General features: G+C 37.5%; 1 protein-coding gene across 1 annotated transcript in view; it reads right to left on the minus strand.

Moving 5' to 3' along the window:
• Window positions 1-18,338, minus strand: part of LOC134528641 (A disintegrin and metalloproteinase with thrombospondin motifs 7-like) — a 305,564-nt gene that overhangs the window by 224,436 nt on the left and 62,790 nt on the right. Inside the window, exons 2-3 of the mRNA XM_063362439.1 lie at window positions 7,375-7,486; window positions 3,881-4,124 (exon numbers count right to left, since the gene is read on the minus strand). Of these exons, the coding sequence (XP_063218509.1) occupies window positions 3,881-4,124; window positions 7,375-7,486 (356 nt within the window). The remainder of the gene's footprint in view (window positions 1-3,880; window positions 4,125-7,374; window positions 7,487-18,338) is intronic.

Below are 18,338 nucleotides of genomic sequence, written 5' to 3' on the forward strand. Positions count from 1 at the left end.
ATTGCTTGCACATATGTTATCTTAGCGATATTAAAATTTAATTTAACTTAGCCCCATTAAATTTTCATCGTTAGCAGTGAAACATTTAGTTAGTACGTTATATTAGTTTTTCAATTTTATTTTTCAAATTTCTTTACTGATTTAATAGTTTTAGCTTTTCTGAATATAATCACCAACTTCCTACACCCCAGAGAAAAGTAAAGTAGGCCTATCCCAGTGAATTTCCATCCCACATAACACAGACGCATAGGGATTTTGATAGGATTATAATCTTGTGTGAAGATATAACCAATAGTGAAAATCAGCTAATTTACATTTTCGAAAACATTTACCTCCACGCCTAAACTTATTCGTGGCCTAAACGGATGCATGCAGGTTTTTCGTGCTAGGGATTCTCGGTACGAGCTTCAAGATACGCATTAATATGATTTTTTTATGTTTGAATTTTATTATCTATGGCCTGCACAAGTCTACAATCAGATTACTTAAATTCATAAATTATTTTAATACCTTCCATCTCATTATATAATAAATTATGCGAAGAACAAAGCTAAACTTAGACTCACGATTATTTTCAAAAATTTGTGTAAAATTTAACATTTTTTAAATTTTTTCTTTTACATTTAGGTTGAGATAAATAAATTATTTTAAGATGAACTTTGATTCAATAAAATTCTAGCCAGAACCACTAAATGTTTACCTGGACAGTTTTGCTTTTTTTCAACTATGGTATTTATATTAGCATGCACTGTCCAAAATTTTTAAATATTGAACTGAGATATATACACTAAAGTTGGTAAAACAATTCTTGTTTAATGTTAACAATAGTCAAGTCACTTACATTCCTGCGTGTTCAACAGTGTCCCGAAAGTTAAACCTTCGTTTTTCCACATGCTTATTTACTTTTTTTAATAAAAAGAACTATGCTTTACATCTAACAAAACAAATTGCGTGCTCAAAGCTTGAATTCACAAACTAAAAAAAATCAGACTAGGAAATCATTGGTTAAATCAAAATGGTTAGCCACGCCTATAGAGGATAAAAAAATACATGCCACATACTTATGTAGCTTTCTTTCTGTCTAACCAAGCAAGGCCGATGCAACTTCCAGTGAAACTTATTAGTTTGAAAGTGAATGCTTTTTTTTATGGCTGACAGCTATTCCAAGGCCACGCGTCGCCCGAGGTTATTGATTTTATTTGTTTTTTTATTATTAGATTATACGTGAACGTGCAGAACGAGCCTAAGAAATCAACCATTTATGGACCATTATTCAAATTAGCGCACAGAAAATAAGGGTTATTAGTACAACCTATACTTTCATATTTCGTGATTTGCACATGCAACGCCAGGTTCTTAACATGATTTGCGAAATATTGATCAATAGAACAAGGTTTGATATGAATAAATAATATGTAATTGCTTAAAAAATTTGAATACCCATGATTAAATCATTTGGGTAAGCTCACATCCACATCTTTCTTCCAGAAAGGTATACTCTAATAGCCGTGAACATCGTTAAAATTCGCCGAAGCACTTCTATTTTCAATGAAAACCCTTTTATTAAAACAATAAGAAATGTCCAAATGCTTAATATTCGCAATCTTTAGTGTGGTATATTTCACAATAATATTATATGATATAAACTCGTAATTTTTATAGAGTTTCAACATATTCTATGAACTCATGTTGCTTTAGTAGAGTTAAAATTAACATGCTATTAAAGAACTTCATTCATGGTTTCTATATGGTTAATAATATACCACCGTCCGACCTGTCCGAGTTCATGGTGAAATGATATCTTTAAAGCAACATAATGTATCATTGCAAAACTCAGGCCAATTAAAATTGGTTTTTATTCGTTAAATGAGTAATGAAATATAATTTTTGTTTATTAAAGCCTTATTTAAAGTTATTAGGACAACTTACAACGAAACTAACATAACTTAATACGCCATATCAGATACTTGGAACCTGAACTCTTCTAATAACCCTAATTTTTTTGTGCGTTTATTGACGAGTGTCGCAAACAATTAGCATTCACTGAACAATATTAAACAATACAGGCTACAATAAAAAAATAGTTAATCAATATTTGTCAACCGAAACATTAACACTCTATTATCATATGTCAGAATCACAAAGAAGAAACTAAAAAAACAAACTTTTATACAAATAATTCAAATATTTTAAAACTGGAAACTAAAATTCGACGAACACAAAGAAACGAAAAAAATTGCTTAGGCTATTTATCTATTTAGCGTATTATTTTTTTAATCTTCATATTTTAACGCTACTAACCAATATTATTTTAAAAATAGGACACAGCAAATATTCTTTTAAGATAACATACTAAAAATCTTTCAATGTAATTTTAGCCAAAGAGCGTTATAGCTAATGGGAACATTCGAATTTAGACAATCATCCCAGCCACAACTGCACGGAACTCCACTTAGACATTGCATAGCATGAATATTCTAAACTTTATCGACTTTTTACTGAAAAGTAATCCAATGAGAATTCAAAAAATATTCAAATTAGCTGGAATGCAATCTTATACTTACATAAAAATGTTTGTTTGGTACTAACTACAAAATTCTCACAAAAATACAAAAATCATACATTATATACAAATTGTTTATACGTAAGTATATATACATATATTAAATACATTTATAAAATTATACAATTATATAGTCACATCCTATTAAAATCCTTCATCTAGTGTATTAAGTAATTCTCTTAACGTATTAGTAAAATATCCAAAATTGTAAATTTGGAAGGGGATAGGAAGTACCAAGATTGCCGGATAAAGTCAGAAATCATCTCCAGAGTACGCCACTGAAATGTACCAATGATCTAATTTCCGATGGCAGACGTGAGAGGAGCTTGATATTACTTCTCATTCGTTATTTCCTGTGATTTGTGCCCTGAGATCAATGGAATTTTATCCAAAGACAAAAGAGATTACCTTTAGTTTCAAAGTATTGCTAGCAAACCACATTGTAAACGTATGTAGGGAAATAATAGCAAGTGAACATCGCCTCAAAAGTATTACTGTACATAGATTATGGCATAATAATGACAGGTTGGGAGTCTATATTTGAGGATAGGTTCCACCAACCAAACTTTGTAATAAACTTTACAGTGTAGGAATAGCGACATAGTGACATGCAATGTTGAGAAGGGGGAGCTACTCACCATACAATGAAAGCTGTAAACAGCACATTTGTTTATAGAGATAGATTTGTAATGAACATATCGACAGGTGGTGTTGGTGGTTAGAAACTACTAGGAAACTACAGTAAAACCTTTGAGCCAAAGAGGACATGGTAGCACAGATTGTCAGGCTGTGCTAAGAGGTGATGGTTACTCACAATTTCATGACATGTGGAAAACAAACTCCTAAACAAAGAGATTAATTTTTTTAAAAACATGGATAAAAGCTATCAGCAAGTTAACAGTGAAATCTCTGAGCCCAAAGAACCGGGCAGTGCAGGTTCAGAGGCGGTGATAAGAGGTTAAGAGGTACTTACCAGACAATGGTACATGGAAACAGCAACCCTATATCATGACACACCATTGTTGGTTGTAGTAGTGGCAGGTGGTTTTGGTGGATTAGCACTATCAGCAAACTGGCATTGAATCCTTTGAGCTCCAAGAACGTGGTAGCACAGGTTGAGAGGCGGTGCTGAGAGGTTAAGACCATAGCACATGAAAACGGCAACCATAGAATCGATCTGACCGCGGATGCCTTCGTAGTAGTGGCAGGTGGTATTTGTGGTTTAAATTATCAACAAACTGACGGGGAAAACTCTGTGCCACAAAGAACTTTGTAGCGCAGGTTGAGAGGCGTGCTGAGAGGTTAAGAGGTACTCACCAGACCATGGCACGTTGAAATGGCAACCATAGAACCGGGCTGACCGCGGATAGCCCCGTGGTAGTGGCAGGTGGTGTTGGTGACCTCCAGGTAGTCCCTGCGCCCGCTCGCCCGCTGCTCCACCACCAGAGACGGTGACAGGAACCTCCGGCTGGGCCTCAGTTCCAGGTGGTACGTCTGCCCGGCCACCGGCAGCTGGTAATGCACTTCGGCAGGGCTGTTGTCATCCAGACTGCGCTTGCTCCTGCGGTGAAGGAAAAAAAAAACCTGTTTCGTTGTCCTACTCATAGACTGCTGATGGACACACAGGGCAAACATTGCCTACGGTTTTCCAACATCACTGTGGAATTCAAATTCAGACACCAGTTAAATAATGCCTTACGATTTTAAAACTAACAAGGCGAGGGCAGGGTAGCCGCGTCTCAGAAAGTCTCCGAACTTGGCATAAGAGGAGTTCACATCTCGACTAATAAGTGCACAAAACCATTGGGCCAAATAACGAAGCATACCCGAGAAATAAACTTTTTTTTTAAATTTTAAGCATTGTAAGTAGACTAGACGTTATTATGCACTCGAACGAACCAGTACCTAACCTGGCAGTGTGTCTAACACCTGTGAGGTCACTAGATCAAATCCCGCTCTTATTTTTTTTCGGTTCACCCCACCCCTTGTTTTTACTTTTTTTTCCCCTCTTCTTTGCTTTCTTCGTACATTTCCAATACAAATATTGGAATGGATGACAAATTTGGGTGTGAAACAATTAATTTTTACCAAATTGAAAAGAAGGTAAACATATATAAATTAATATTCAAATTTATATTTATTGTGAGAATAGAGCATCAGCAGGGATGGACGGTTTTCTCAGAAATTACAGATTCACTTTTATAAAACTGCAGAACGCAGACCGCTTTACGCTCAAGAGTCGCCATTTTGCGTAGGTGGCGCTGCAAGTGAGAAAACAACCAATCAGTACTCGCGCATACGCTTATCTAAAATTTGTTTGAGCTACTCTTTAACTGTGGCCTTGAACCAACACTCTATAACGCTAACGTTGTTACTTTTAAAATTTATATATGGGACTTTCCTTTATGAACATACTGTATTTAACAGCAGTTAAAATTTTCACATTAAAAAATTTGAGAAGATAAGGTCTGATGAACGTGGCGGCCATGGACCACCAGTGATTTCCAAACGTTTTGCTGACACTTTACATACGTGGGTACAACATCTTTCTGCAGAGAAATAAAGAAGCACTACTTGAATTAAGTAGTTAATTCAGGCTGGGTAACGAAAAAAGCCTACACCCGACAGAATTATTATTTTTTTTTTTTTGCAGTTTCACATGCATTTTGGCCTTTGCAATTAACACATATCCCTGGAAACCGGATACGACTGAAAGGGGGATAATTCTTTCAGCGCACTATCATAGTCAACTCTGGACAAAAAATGTTAAAATTTTCATAGGTTTGTTAGTATGAACATCTCAGCTATTACCATTTGTGCATTTCTTGGCAAAATGTAAAACCTTTGATTTCCCGAAAAAGATGCTAGACGCTCTGCCAAACTCTTGTTTCTCCCGACGCAAGCACTAAACCTCTGATTGGTAGAACGACTAAGTTTTATGTCATGTCACCATCGTACGAATTTCACATGCAATTTCAATTTTTCAAATAAAAATGTTCTACTTATAAGTAGTTACACTCAACTTGATTTCAACACCGTCATATTAGAACAAAAGAAAAGAAATGCGAGAATTTAGATCTATTTTGGAGTAGAGTCATGACTTGCCAAATTTTTGGACATGAAGTATGAATTTGGGGTCATTTATTTTTGTCCTTCCACGACGTTATTACATCATGAACTCCATAAATCTTTCACTATCGCTGGTATGATTTCGTGGCCTTCATGCATGAATTATAACTCATGAGCTGATACAGAAAGGTCATTTTTATCTTCCGATTATTTGTAAACACAGATGTTAATGAACAATTTAGGCATGTTGCTGATCGTGTGGAACCAGAAAGTTTTAATTTGCGTAAAGTAAAATTGGAATTTTTTGATGAATCTCCGCTGAAATTCATAACTGATATACCTAAGAAGTTTATGTGTTTTGTGTCCAGACCACCACTCGCAAAATTATTCTTCTAATTTTTTTGTATTATGGTACTGCATACCTTTATGTAATGATACTTTAAAGTGATTAACTGTAATTTTTATCTACAAATATTTCTGTCATTTTAGTTTTTTTTCACAATTAAAAAACAATAATATATTACATTTCTCAATAACCAACATCTTACAATTTTGAATGAAATTTGTTTGCAACTTTCAATGTATATTTTTAGTAGCTTGGATGATTTACAATTTTTGTTAAATTTTTGTTGTTTTATGTAAAAGTATTTCCTATTAGTATAAGTGGTTGCAATATTACTTTGAAACAAACTTAACAACTTTAAAATCAGCAAAACCCTATGTGCATTTCTAAATCAAATAATTATTATATTTTGCATCTTGGCTGATTCAAAAAAGCACTAGGAGGATTGTTTCTTACGCTCCTAATTCCATTTGTAGGGTCGAGCGTACGCCTTTAGATCCGGCGTAAAAAGGATTCGTTTTTGCTAAAATTTTCCCAGAAAGTAGTCAATGTATTTGTGGTCAATAACAAACAAACAACTCTAAGAAGTGCAACTTGTACCCATTCACCAAAGTGAGGTGTAGCCAGAAGCAGTGCGAAAGTTATGAAGCATCTCTATTTGACCGTCGTCCAGTTATAAAACTGACGCGTCAATATTTTTCTTTGTGAAAAAAATGTTGTACTTAAAACTTAATCATATTCGTATCATATTCGTTGTACGAGCTGTCAGCTCAGAGGCTGGTGGGTCAAAGGTAAGTGGTTCTACTCCCAGCTGAATCGGTGAAATTTAACTTTTGGATAATTTAATCTGCGGGTTTATACTTGAGTGTCGTGTTTTCCCTTCACTCCCATTCCGCGGAAGGAAATTTTTAACCACTGCACAATCACATCAAGAATGCCACATATCCAACATGGCTTTCTCCCAGTGGCGATGGCTGGGGGGTTCAAACCAGCCTCCCGGCTATTCATCCAATCCTCGACTTCATCATTGTCATCATCGTAATCGTTTCGTCATCATCGTCTTTGTCACCATCAACGTCATCGTTACCGTAATCGTCATTGTCATTATCATTATCATCATCGTAGTAATCATCATCGTAATCGTCGTCATAAGTCATCATCGTTATCGTCATAGTCGTCATCACCATTACCATCACCATAATCGTCGTCGACATCGTCATCATCGTCATCATCATTATCAAAATCGCAATCATCATCTTAATCATCGTCATCATTGTCCCCGTCATCGTCATCCTTGTCATCATCTTCATCATAGTTTTAATTTTTGTAATTTACGTCATCATTGTCATCGTCATAATCATCGTCATCGTCGTCATCATCTTCATCTTATTGCGGTTACCTGTGAGAATGTCGATGGTGGTGCACGAGGTTGTAGGACAGGAACTCTCCGTCGGGCGTCACCTTCTTCGGCACGACGACTTCGTATTGCGTCACCTTGCCGGAGTACAGCCCTGCGCACCAGAGACCAGAGTTGCCAACCACGAGTGCCCTGTGGCAGGGACACAGACTTACACAGTGGAAAACATTTGTTTGAATCAAACAAATATTTGTTTATGTATTTACTTCCTGTAACAAAATATAATTTATTTTGACCCAACCAAATTTGGTGAGTAATAGAGTTGATTCTCTACACCTATCAAGATATACAGTTGAGTTGACAAATTAAGTTTGTTGAGTCTACAGAATCTTTTAACCTACAAAATATTTGTTTGAATCAACAAAACATATTTATTTTCATAACCAAATTTGGTGAGTAAGAAAGTTGATTTGTAACTCCTATCAAAATATGCAGTGAGTTAACAAAATCATTTTGTTGAGTCTACAGAATATTTTGTACTACAAAATATTTGTTTAAATCAAAAATATATTTATTTCGCCATATAAATATATATATATATATTTAGTCAAACAAACCTTTCTCTCTGTTTAGAGACACAATTAGAACTGTCATGTATAAGTTTTGTTAAAGTAATTAACATAACTTTTTAAATTAGGTTCACAGTCATCTTTAAAGTGCAAGGCCCATTGGGTGTACTGTTACAAACTTACGTTATTTTACGATAAATATAACCACAAGCATGCATTAACTGGCAGAACTCAGAAACCCTTTGCACCCAAGATGGTGATGTAAGCAACTGTGTTACGGAGTACGGCTAATCCAAGTTACTTATAACTGGCCCAAGTAATAATTCTCATGACTTAGAAACCACTTTACCTTAAAAATTAACATTTGAGCAACATGACTTAAAAAAATTCATAGCTTAAACCATTATAACTTAGAAGCACACAACTTCAAACGAATATGAGGTAAGAACATGCAACTTAGTTCACAAGCTAGAATCGCATTGATTTAAAATGACCTAAACGTAGGACATTCTGACTTGTTTGTTTCTAATTTATAAAAGTATCCCTATATGCACATGCTTCTCTGGCATGTGAATGTAACACGGTTGATATAGAGTCCAGCCACTGTCGTCTTCTCAAACAAAGATAAGTTTTTCCACCGCTAGGTGTCATTAGCAGTACAGGCCTAGGGTAAGAGTGATCCATTTATGGTGTTTGTCAATTGAAAGATGTAACACCTTTCGCTCAAGCCCACTGACATAATGATTCGACATACGATAAGAATTTAATCTAAAAAAATATATAATTACTCAATTTCTTTAGACAGTATGGACTTGTACATGCGCTAGTACTGATCAAATTGCAGCAATAACTATGATAATTAGCTTAGCGAATGACTATCCACAACGCAGCCCGCACATATATTGATGCGCTGTGTCCATTAACTTCCATACGAAAACACATGCCCGACAAGAAAATATAAGGGACCGATCACACAGTAAGTAGAGAGAGAGACAGAGACGTCACTGCCATATTGGAGAAAGTTATATTTTTGGATGATCTCTTCTGGGGGTGGCAAGTAGTACACAGGAAACATTTTTTTGTACTTTCAAAAAATATTCCTTTGGAAACCAGTTGCCAAGATAGGATTTTTAATGGACTAATTTCTTAATTATTTTGGAGGTTGCAGGTTTGCGTTCGTTTTAAAATCGGTACAAAAAAAATTCAATTTTATGTGTTTACGCAAAGTGTGGTTAACGGATGAACAAATAAAAATTTAAAAAATGGAAGACAACGTAGGTTTTGCAACGCGCTTGGGTCCGAAAGTTTTGAAGCCATTAAGGGGCCCGCCTCGTCAGGGGTGTATGTGTGTTAGTGAGGCGGAATGATAAGCGCGACGCCTGCTGGTGCTTCTAGTGCGGTGTCGCCTCTAAGCGCAAGGCTCTGAACTGGCGCGCAGTTTTCCAGTCGACACAGGATAACTGTGATATTTGAGCGGTGACCGTAACATTATATCGCTGAGAAATTATGATAAAGGGGTAATGAAAGTCCCTTAAGTGCTTTCAAGAACCTGTACTGGTTGTTTTACGCCTAAAAAATACTCTGTAAAACATGCGTTTTAGCCATTTTAGCTCTTCTAAAACTACAGTTTAAAAACTTAATCCAAAATCAAAAGTACTTTTCGGTCCTCAGCGAACTCTTAAATGCTTTTCGTACGCAGACCCCACTCGGATATCTTGATTAGTTATCAAATCGCGTTGTTTTTCCTGAAGCTCTGCACACCCTACGTGTGCCCGGGTAGGCGGAGCCCTTAAAGGGGAGGCGTTTCAAAATATTTTGGTTTTGGGAAGACTGGACGGAAATACCCGGAATAAAAAGAAAATTGTCAAAAAAAAAAAAAAGAACCAAGGGGCATGAACTTGGCAAAGAACCTTAACTGGGGAGGGGTAAAGGTGCTAAACAGTGGTTGGAAGAGGGGGAACGATTCCACGCTCATAAATAACCTCGGACGTAAACATTCTCGCTGGGGAGGACGGAAGGGGCGAACGCCGGAAGCGGAAAGCTAACACGGGGGAGCGCCATTTCCTCTCGTCGGTTCTCGTTTGACGAGCCTCTGTAGTAAACAAGAGCAGCCTCGAGGGTACGAGGACTCTTCGGGGGGGGGGGGGGGGGGGGGGTTACGAGATGCCAGCGCGCCATGCGGCAGGAAAAAAACAAAAAAAAAAACAAAAAGCAAACTGAAGCGACGTGTGTACCTTCAGGGAGTAGCTCACTCCACCTGACGACGCGTCTTCAAGAACTGTGACACAAGGGGGACTACGAATACAGAGCGCGCGTTATAAGCCAGTGATCTGATGGGTGATTTTTATGCTTTAGGGCCCTGTCACACGATTTTAGTTTCCTTGCGATGTCTTCCACGTCAACAGGTAGGAAACGGAATGGTTCTGTGGAAGAAGCAGAGAAATGGCCGATTTCATGAAAGTTTTGGGGTTCGGCCGTGTTCGAATTTATGTGGAAGGTTTTGTGCAAGATGGAAATTTAATCCAATCAGAATGAAGTGGTAGTGTGCCCCCAATGTTAAAAACGGTCAATTATTTTGGAGGGATTGTAATGTTTTAATTATTGTTTTTAAAAGTGATTAAATTGTGTCTATTTATATTGAAGCAGTCGCAGCAAGTGTTATACGAAAACTTTTGATTTTTTCATTAATTTTAAAATTTTTAACAAATTTTTCGGATAATAATTACAGATATTCAAAATGGCGGGAAAACAAAATGGTGGATGTGACGTTGTTCAAGATGGCCGCCGCGGTCACAATCATAAGCAACGAGCAGCGGACACACCCGAACATGGCCGAATTCTCATTACTGGTAAGCCACAACTGAGTAAGCCACGAAGCCATAGTCCGATAAGAAATAGTAGGAACTATTATAGAACACTTTATCCAATCAGATGCGATCAGATGATGGGCTCTGGTCACGTTGTTGAAACTTGTAAAGTAAATACTCGCCCATTTTCGATCGTTTTTCGGATGTAAATAAGGTTATTTGAAGTTAATTTTATATAATCAACAGACTGGGCCATTTGTATGTACATATCGAGAAATCATGTAACGTAGGCCTATATTTAGATTAAATTACGCGATGTGATGATGGTAGGCTTTAAGTACACAGAAGATAAAACTTAGTTTATATGGTTTTATAAGTAACGGGTGGCTTATGGATGTGTGGTTTACTGTATTTCAATTAAATTGTATCACGAGAGTCATTCCAACCTAAAAAAAATTACATGCTAATAAAATTTTAATTTTTCTTTTCACATTATGTCCATACATTTAAAAACAGCTCTACTAAAAAGTATAATTAAAATTAAATTAATCGGCGCTGTGCGATTTCCCGGCTTGTTTTGCCATGGAGTCGTCCCTGAGTGCCTGTGTGGGAAATATTCTTAATCATTTAAATGGGAATAATAAATATAAACCCTAGTACCCGCGCTTCGCTACGGCAGTCCACAGGCAGGACATATTCGCACCACTCAGTATACATTCCCCCTCCTCGTGGATGCGCCACTGTCGTTGCCAAAGGCGTTGCCATGGATACGCAGAAGGCATCAACAATGCAGAAGACAGCAGCCATGGAATCGAAGAAAGCATCACCAAAGAAAATGTGGATTTTTTGTTACATATCTCCGGCTCCTGTCGCCATAGAGGAATAAAATACACACCAGTCTTTTCCGTCTTATCATAAGCTTTTATATACAAAAGTTTCATCAAAATCGGATTAGTAAATTTTGCGTCATCCTCGAACCAACAAAAAAGATAAACTACAGTTTCATATTGTAAAGCTCTAATATAAAATATAAATTTAAATAATTATATTTTACCTCGTAGCTAGAACCAAACATTTCTTAGATTTTTAAGATTCTATTACAAATTTTCGTATTGGTCTGGCTTTTATTCCTTTTATAGTTTCCCGAAATTGTATTGCATCTAATGACTTGGGGAAAATATTTAGAATTCTTCGACGAGATTGTGTTCATAAGGAATTCTTTCTTCTTATGTTCTTCTCGAAAACTTAATGTCACTTTTTGTTCTTCTCGAAACCTCAATGTCACCATTCGTTCTACACGAAACCTCAATGTCACTTTTTTGTTCTTCTCGAAACCTCAAAGTTATTTTTTGTTCTTCTCTAAACTTTTATGTCACTTTTTGTTCTTTTCGAAACCTTTATGTCACTTTTTGTTCTTCTCTAAACCTCATTGTCACTTTTTGTTCTTCTCGAAACATCAATGTCACTGTTTTTTCAGGCTAAATAACGTTGGTAGTTCTTTTATCGACGTTTGTTTTGCTTGAAATAACTTTCAGTTTTCTATCAAAATTGCAGCTTGGTTTTTATTAATTTTCTTCCACAATGAAATGGCATTCGAGGAGCTTGTCAGATGTAAGCAACAGCATTACAACAATCAAAATGTTGCAGCGATAATTCATTTTTTGTATCGGGAAGATTGTGCTCACGGAGAAAAAGTGGGATTTTTGCGCCTTCGAAAGAATATCAACAGCAATCGGTTAAGGACAACTACAACCTCACATAAAATGTAAACATTATTTTCCTAGTTTTCAATTGAAACCACTCATGGTTTACCTATAATAAGAATTTAAACTAATTTTGTTTCACATATCTTAAATCGAGTGATGATAAAATATTTTGTTTCCTTTTCAGTTTCGTATATTTGACAATTACAACATGTGTAAAATATAGAGTTTGGAAGCTGGATATGTCCATTTATCAGTAAATTTTTTCATATATTTTACTTAAAATATTGTATTACGCTTGTATTTACGTATCTTGTGAGAGTCATTAAAATATTATTCCTTATTTTTTAAATTACATGCACAATGCTATATCTTAACATGAATGCAAAACCAAGTTGTTTTTTTCATTTGAATTCCTTTTAATTCGATAGTGATATTCAATGATCAAAACCCATTGCCTGCCTTTTTTTCCGTCTTAGTTATAATCAACTTATCCATCACACAATACACGTCCATCCACCTAGCCATCACCCTTGGTAATCAAAATATAGAATGTCTTAAAATTCACGCAAAATTTTAAATGATGAATCAATAAAAAAATTAAAATTTTTATTTAAAAACGTGTTTTTTTTATCACAATTGTTCTTGTGTTAATTATGCTACTTTATACATAACCCTATATTATATATTTAATGAATCAATAAAAAATTTACAAATTTTATTTTAAAACCTGTGTTTTCTATCAACGTTACTTATTTCGTCAACTTGGGACAACCTTTACGGAAAGGGACTACGTGGAGTAAGCCGAACGGGGTGAGACAAATAACATAATGAGAGGAAAATTTCCCACCAGGGAAAGGGTGCAAATATTCCACTTTTCATGCAAGGGTGCAATTTCCTTGGCTATTATTTTCATGCATGCTTCAACTTTACTATGCCGAGAATATCTAAATATTCCTTAAAATAAGGCTGATTTGTAACAGTAATACATAAATGAATGTAAAGAGATGAAAGATAACGTAATGATTGAAAGAAAATTACATGGACGTGAAAAATTGCAGTGTTAACTATGTCGAATATACAATATGAATCGAGAAGTTGTATTTATCTGACTTTAGATCGGACAGTTGGATAGAATCACAAGATATATTGATATAAATAAACAATATTTTAAAAATAAATTAATAATTTGCTTATTAATTTACTGCTTGCTTATTCCATTGGCTAACATTATGAATTTCAGCTCTCTACCTACCTACAGTAAGATTTTTTATCACAAAATACTGTAGTAGCAGAATGGTTTTTATTTGTTTTTGTTTTTTTCAACGCCTATTTTAAAATTGTACAAACGTTATTTTGTTGGTGCGTATATCCCACTAAATTTGGCCAGTGTGAAAGAAAAATTAATATTGTGGAAAACCATTACAAAATACCAACAACAAAAAATCCAAATGAAATGTAGCCGCCAATAACATTACACACATGAATGCACTGAATGACTGCATAGTGAGTCACTTTTGAGACGTATTAAACAAATTTTGGCGGAGTGATTTCAGCAGTGCTGTCAAGGCTGGCCTTAAGGAAAAAAAAAGTAAATTTGATGCCACAGCAAAGAAGGACAGGATAAGCTTCTGATAGCTAGCAGCTATCTCCACTTTATCCCTTTTTAATTTATGATAACTTGCCCCATTAACATGTAAATTTAACGTGTAACACTTTAAAAAGCGTGAGTCTTGGTGACGCAGTTCTGGGGAAAACCAAACGAGAAAGCAAGTAAGTAACCAAGTGGAAAACTGATCTCGGCTACGTGCTCAGAAAATTAAAAAAAAAAAAAAAAAAAAAACAATCCTTATAAACGGCCGCGGACGTAATATGCTTTGATCCCGTGAGCAAGCTTGTGTGTCGCTTGAAAGCAACACGCCCTCCGCGATTCTGCGCGCTTGCAACCCGCGTCTTATCTGCTGAGTTACGAAGTGGTTTATACTCGTCCGCGAACGAGCCGTGACGCACTAGTTGCTTCAGCCGGCCACCAGATCGCGATCTTTGAATATATATACTGTATAGAAGTCGCCAGCCCAGGTTAAAATTTCTAATACGGTTTTGAGGTAGTTGGTTGATTCACCGCCGCAATCGCCACCATCTCTAGGGCATCGACTTGTGGTGGTCCCTAGCGGACAAGTATCGAACTCTTCAAACACCCCTTCCCCCTCCTGTTGAACGACCTTGAGCTGCAGTGAATGATGGATGAGGGGTGCGGGGAATGACAGCAGGCGACAGCGCTGCGCTCTAACGTGTAAATACCAACTAAGACGATACAGGGCGTTACGGCAGCGCACTGCAGCGGTGAAGTTCCCAAGCTGCTCTTCATACGTTTCTGAAAAACGTAGAGTAAATCCTATCCACTCGCGACTTCTATACAGTATATATATATTCAAAGGTCGCGATTCTACACACACACACACACACACACACCGGATAAGCAACCTGTCCAGGAGCAGAGTCCGGATAAACTTCCCGTTCCCCATTCTCTTGACGGCCGAATTATGGTCGGCGTGTGACCTACAAGCGTATCATTTGAAACAATTTACAATAACACCAGTGCGTCCATCCCGATTTCCTTCCCCCCCCCCTTTTTTGTTTTTTTCCAAAATCACGCGAGTCGAAAACTGTTTGATGGTGTCTCTGAGCTACTATAAAGCTACAGCAGAATCATTGCGGTGTCTTTTAATTCTCGTTGTGCTTTTCCGTTTCTAGATAAATACCTCGATGTTCACGATGACATGAATCTCAATTTAAAAAAAAAAAAACAATACAAGTGTCGTATGTAGGTAATTTTAAATTAAATTTTTTATGAAATTTTGACCCGGAGTTCACAAATCGTTTCAGAACACGGAACTTGATTGAAATATTTATTATTTTATATTAATTGTAACATCTTTCCCGAATTTGCATCTTAATATTTACGGTTTTTTTAAGATGGCGGCCGTAACGAAAATTGAAACGGTTACGTAAACATTCAAAATGGTGGCCATTGCATCCTTATTGTCAAGGTTATGATCTCAGTGGCTTATGGCGGCTTAACCATGGGGAATTTAAGCCACTTTGGGGACATTTTGTTTTTTTCTAAGTAAACGTCTTTTAGGGTTTTTATAGTTCCGAATGTTTCTATTTTTTGCGGGGTTTCCCCCCTCAAAAATGAAAATTTATAATCATTTATTTATATATATATTTTTATTGGCGGAATTTTATTTACAGAAACTGGAAATTTTTGCGTAAATGGCGGATTTTTGGCAAATTTTGAGGAATTTTTGAGTAATTTTGTAGGTCAAGGTCAAGTTAAAATGTCAAGGTCATCCAAGATGGCCACCGTGACGTCAAAATACAAGATGGTGGACATCGGCTACGGCTCCACGCCCAGAACCCAGGCGCCGGACCGGCCAATATACTTACTACCACCCATGCCTTATCCCTTGTACCGAAAGCCAACTTGTACTCATTTGAGTCCATATAAGTACAACTAGATAATCCGTACTTATAAAACTAAAACAATTCATTTTAAACAATAATACAAAAAAAATAACAAAACTCTTTTTGTTAGGACACACCTCACGTTTAAAATTGTTTTTTAACTGTTCGTTTCATATTTATAAATTGCAACTTTACTTAATCATTGAATTTTGCGAGTCTGAAAACTGTGCTCGTCTTGTGGTAGATCAGGACCTTAATTTTCGACGCACAAAAAATACAAAAAAAAAAAAATTATTTGCTCCCGCACTCAGCGCAGTAATTGTTCCAAATTCGTGATTGCCGCGACGACGGACAGACGCTGTCAAATGAAGCTGTTGACCAGCGACCCTGACACGCGCTCGTGACAGCGAAGAGCTCCGGAATTATTAAGACGAATGACAACACATACAGAATGAGTCTGAATTCGCGCTTAAACTTCGGCCGCAGGTTCATCACGAAAAAAAAAAGTGCTGTTAGTCTTTCAGTACTCCCCCTATATATATATGAAGAAATCTTGATAACGTGCAAATTCATGTGCTCTCATGTTACAAATACACTTATAATACGAAACTCGGACAGGAAATTCTTTAATTTCCTAACGAGATAAAAAAAATTACTCAAATTATGTTTTCGACTACCTTTCTGGACGAGAATGACACGCAATTTCCGCGACCGCCACTAGAATTCGCTGTCGGAGCAACTACGTTCACTATCGAATTATTATATTTATTTAAATAGGTTACACAGACCGGACCTGACCTAACCTTTTACTTCGGTTAACTTCGGAAATGTTCGGGTTGTGGTAGTGGTTCTCATCCCTGTTACATCCTCTGTCTCCTGTAAATTCCTACACGTAATGCCTGCCAATTTGCATCCCGCAGGAATGTGCCCAGGGTTTTCCCTGTGTCTATGCAGGTTTTACCTGGGCCCAACCTATCTCTAGTTATAGTCTAGATTTAAGAGTGAGGGGAGTTAGTCATGGCGCCAATCGTTGCCGTGGCTGGCCAATCCCCTCCTAGCACACGATGTATGCGACCCTCTCCCTGCATGGCTAATCCCAGCATGACTAGGCGTATAGGCTTCGGCCTGAGACGCACCTAGGTCCCTCCCTAACCCGGACCCCTCCAAAATACACTTAATTTTAGTTAGGTTGGAAAAAAATCATCCCTGTTAATGCTGGACTCAACAATGATCCGTCTCATCCGTCCGTCACCCGTCCGTACGTCAATCAAGCAGGCAGGAAAATTTCCAACCGTCCATCCGACAAAAAACCTTGCCGAGCTTTTAACTTTCGACGGACGGACGGGTGAAATAACTTTCAGAATGTTTGCAATAAAAATATTTGAATAAATATCAGAGCGAAATAATTGAGTTTTAAATTAGCTTGAAATGATCGTAAATACCTATAACTAGAGACCGGAAAAATTCGCGAATACATTTCGCGATAGGCTAACATACAAATAGTTATACCTCAGTGCTGCCTCTGCTATTGGCTCACAAACTCACCTGGATGACTCTGGGCCAATGAGAAACGCCCGTCCAAAGCTTTATCGAATCACAGGCTTCTACGTTGGGACGTCTCAACAAGTCAGAAGCCAATGAGTGGGTGACATTTGACAGAGTGTATACGTAGAACTGTGGAGTTCATCCTGCAGGTCATTGAACCCGCAATTTTTCCGGTCCCTACCTTTAACAGATAATTTTAGTTTGTTGGCGGCATAAGGACGGAATCGATGTGAATCGCTCCGGTTTGTTGACGGACGGACGCAACGGATCGTTGTTGAGTCCTTGTTCAAGTGTAGGCTACCCTCGTAGCTCGTCTACCACGCACAGACGCCGCTGTCCACTTCCCACGCGCTCGTCTGTCACGAGCCGGTCGCGACCAGATGTATTCGCTCGCGCGACGGAGCTAATGGGCCCGCTCACACCGCGCGCTATCTATTCAATTAATCGGTATTTTGGCAAACAAGGGGAGGTGTTGGGTGGGGGGTATGGGGAGGGAGTGGAGCCGGAGACAAACCCAGCGAGTTTTTTTCTGGTTTGCTCGCCTACTGGCACGCGTCCCACGCGAGACTGTCGCGATGACCGAGTATTCGGGCGGGTGTTCAAGAACAAGGGAACGGGTTTTGGCTCGCTGGGGCCACGGGGGAGAAGAAAAGAATTATGATTAACGGCAATATAATAGTCTGCACTAGAGACCTGAAAAATTCGCGGATTCAATGACCTCTAGGATAGCCTCCATTATCCTCTGCATTTCTCAAAACAAACACGCGTGTTCGTTGGGTGCTAACTTGCGAGGCGTCTCCACTGGGGTAGCTTGTGATTCGAGGCTTCTTTGGTCAATATAGTCTGTCATTTTCCCAGAGAGATCCAGTTAAAACTGCGAGCCAATAGCAGAACCAGCAGAATTGTTCAAATGT

Source organism: Bacillus rossius, chromosome 1 (assembly GCF_032445375.1).
Source record: "Bacillus rossius redtenbacheri isolate Brsri chromosome 1, Brsri_v3, whole genome shotgun sequence".
Classification (NCBI taxonomy): domain Eukaryota; kingdom Metazoa; phylum Arthropoda; class Insecta; order Phasmatodea; family Bacillidae; genus Bacillus; species Bacillus rossius.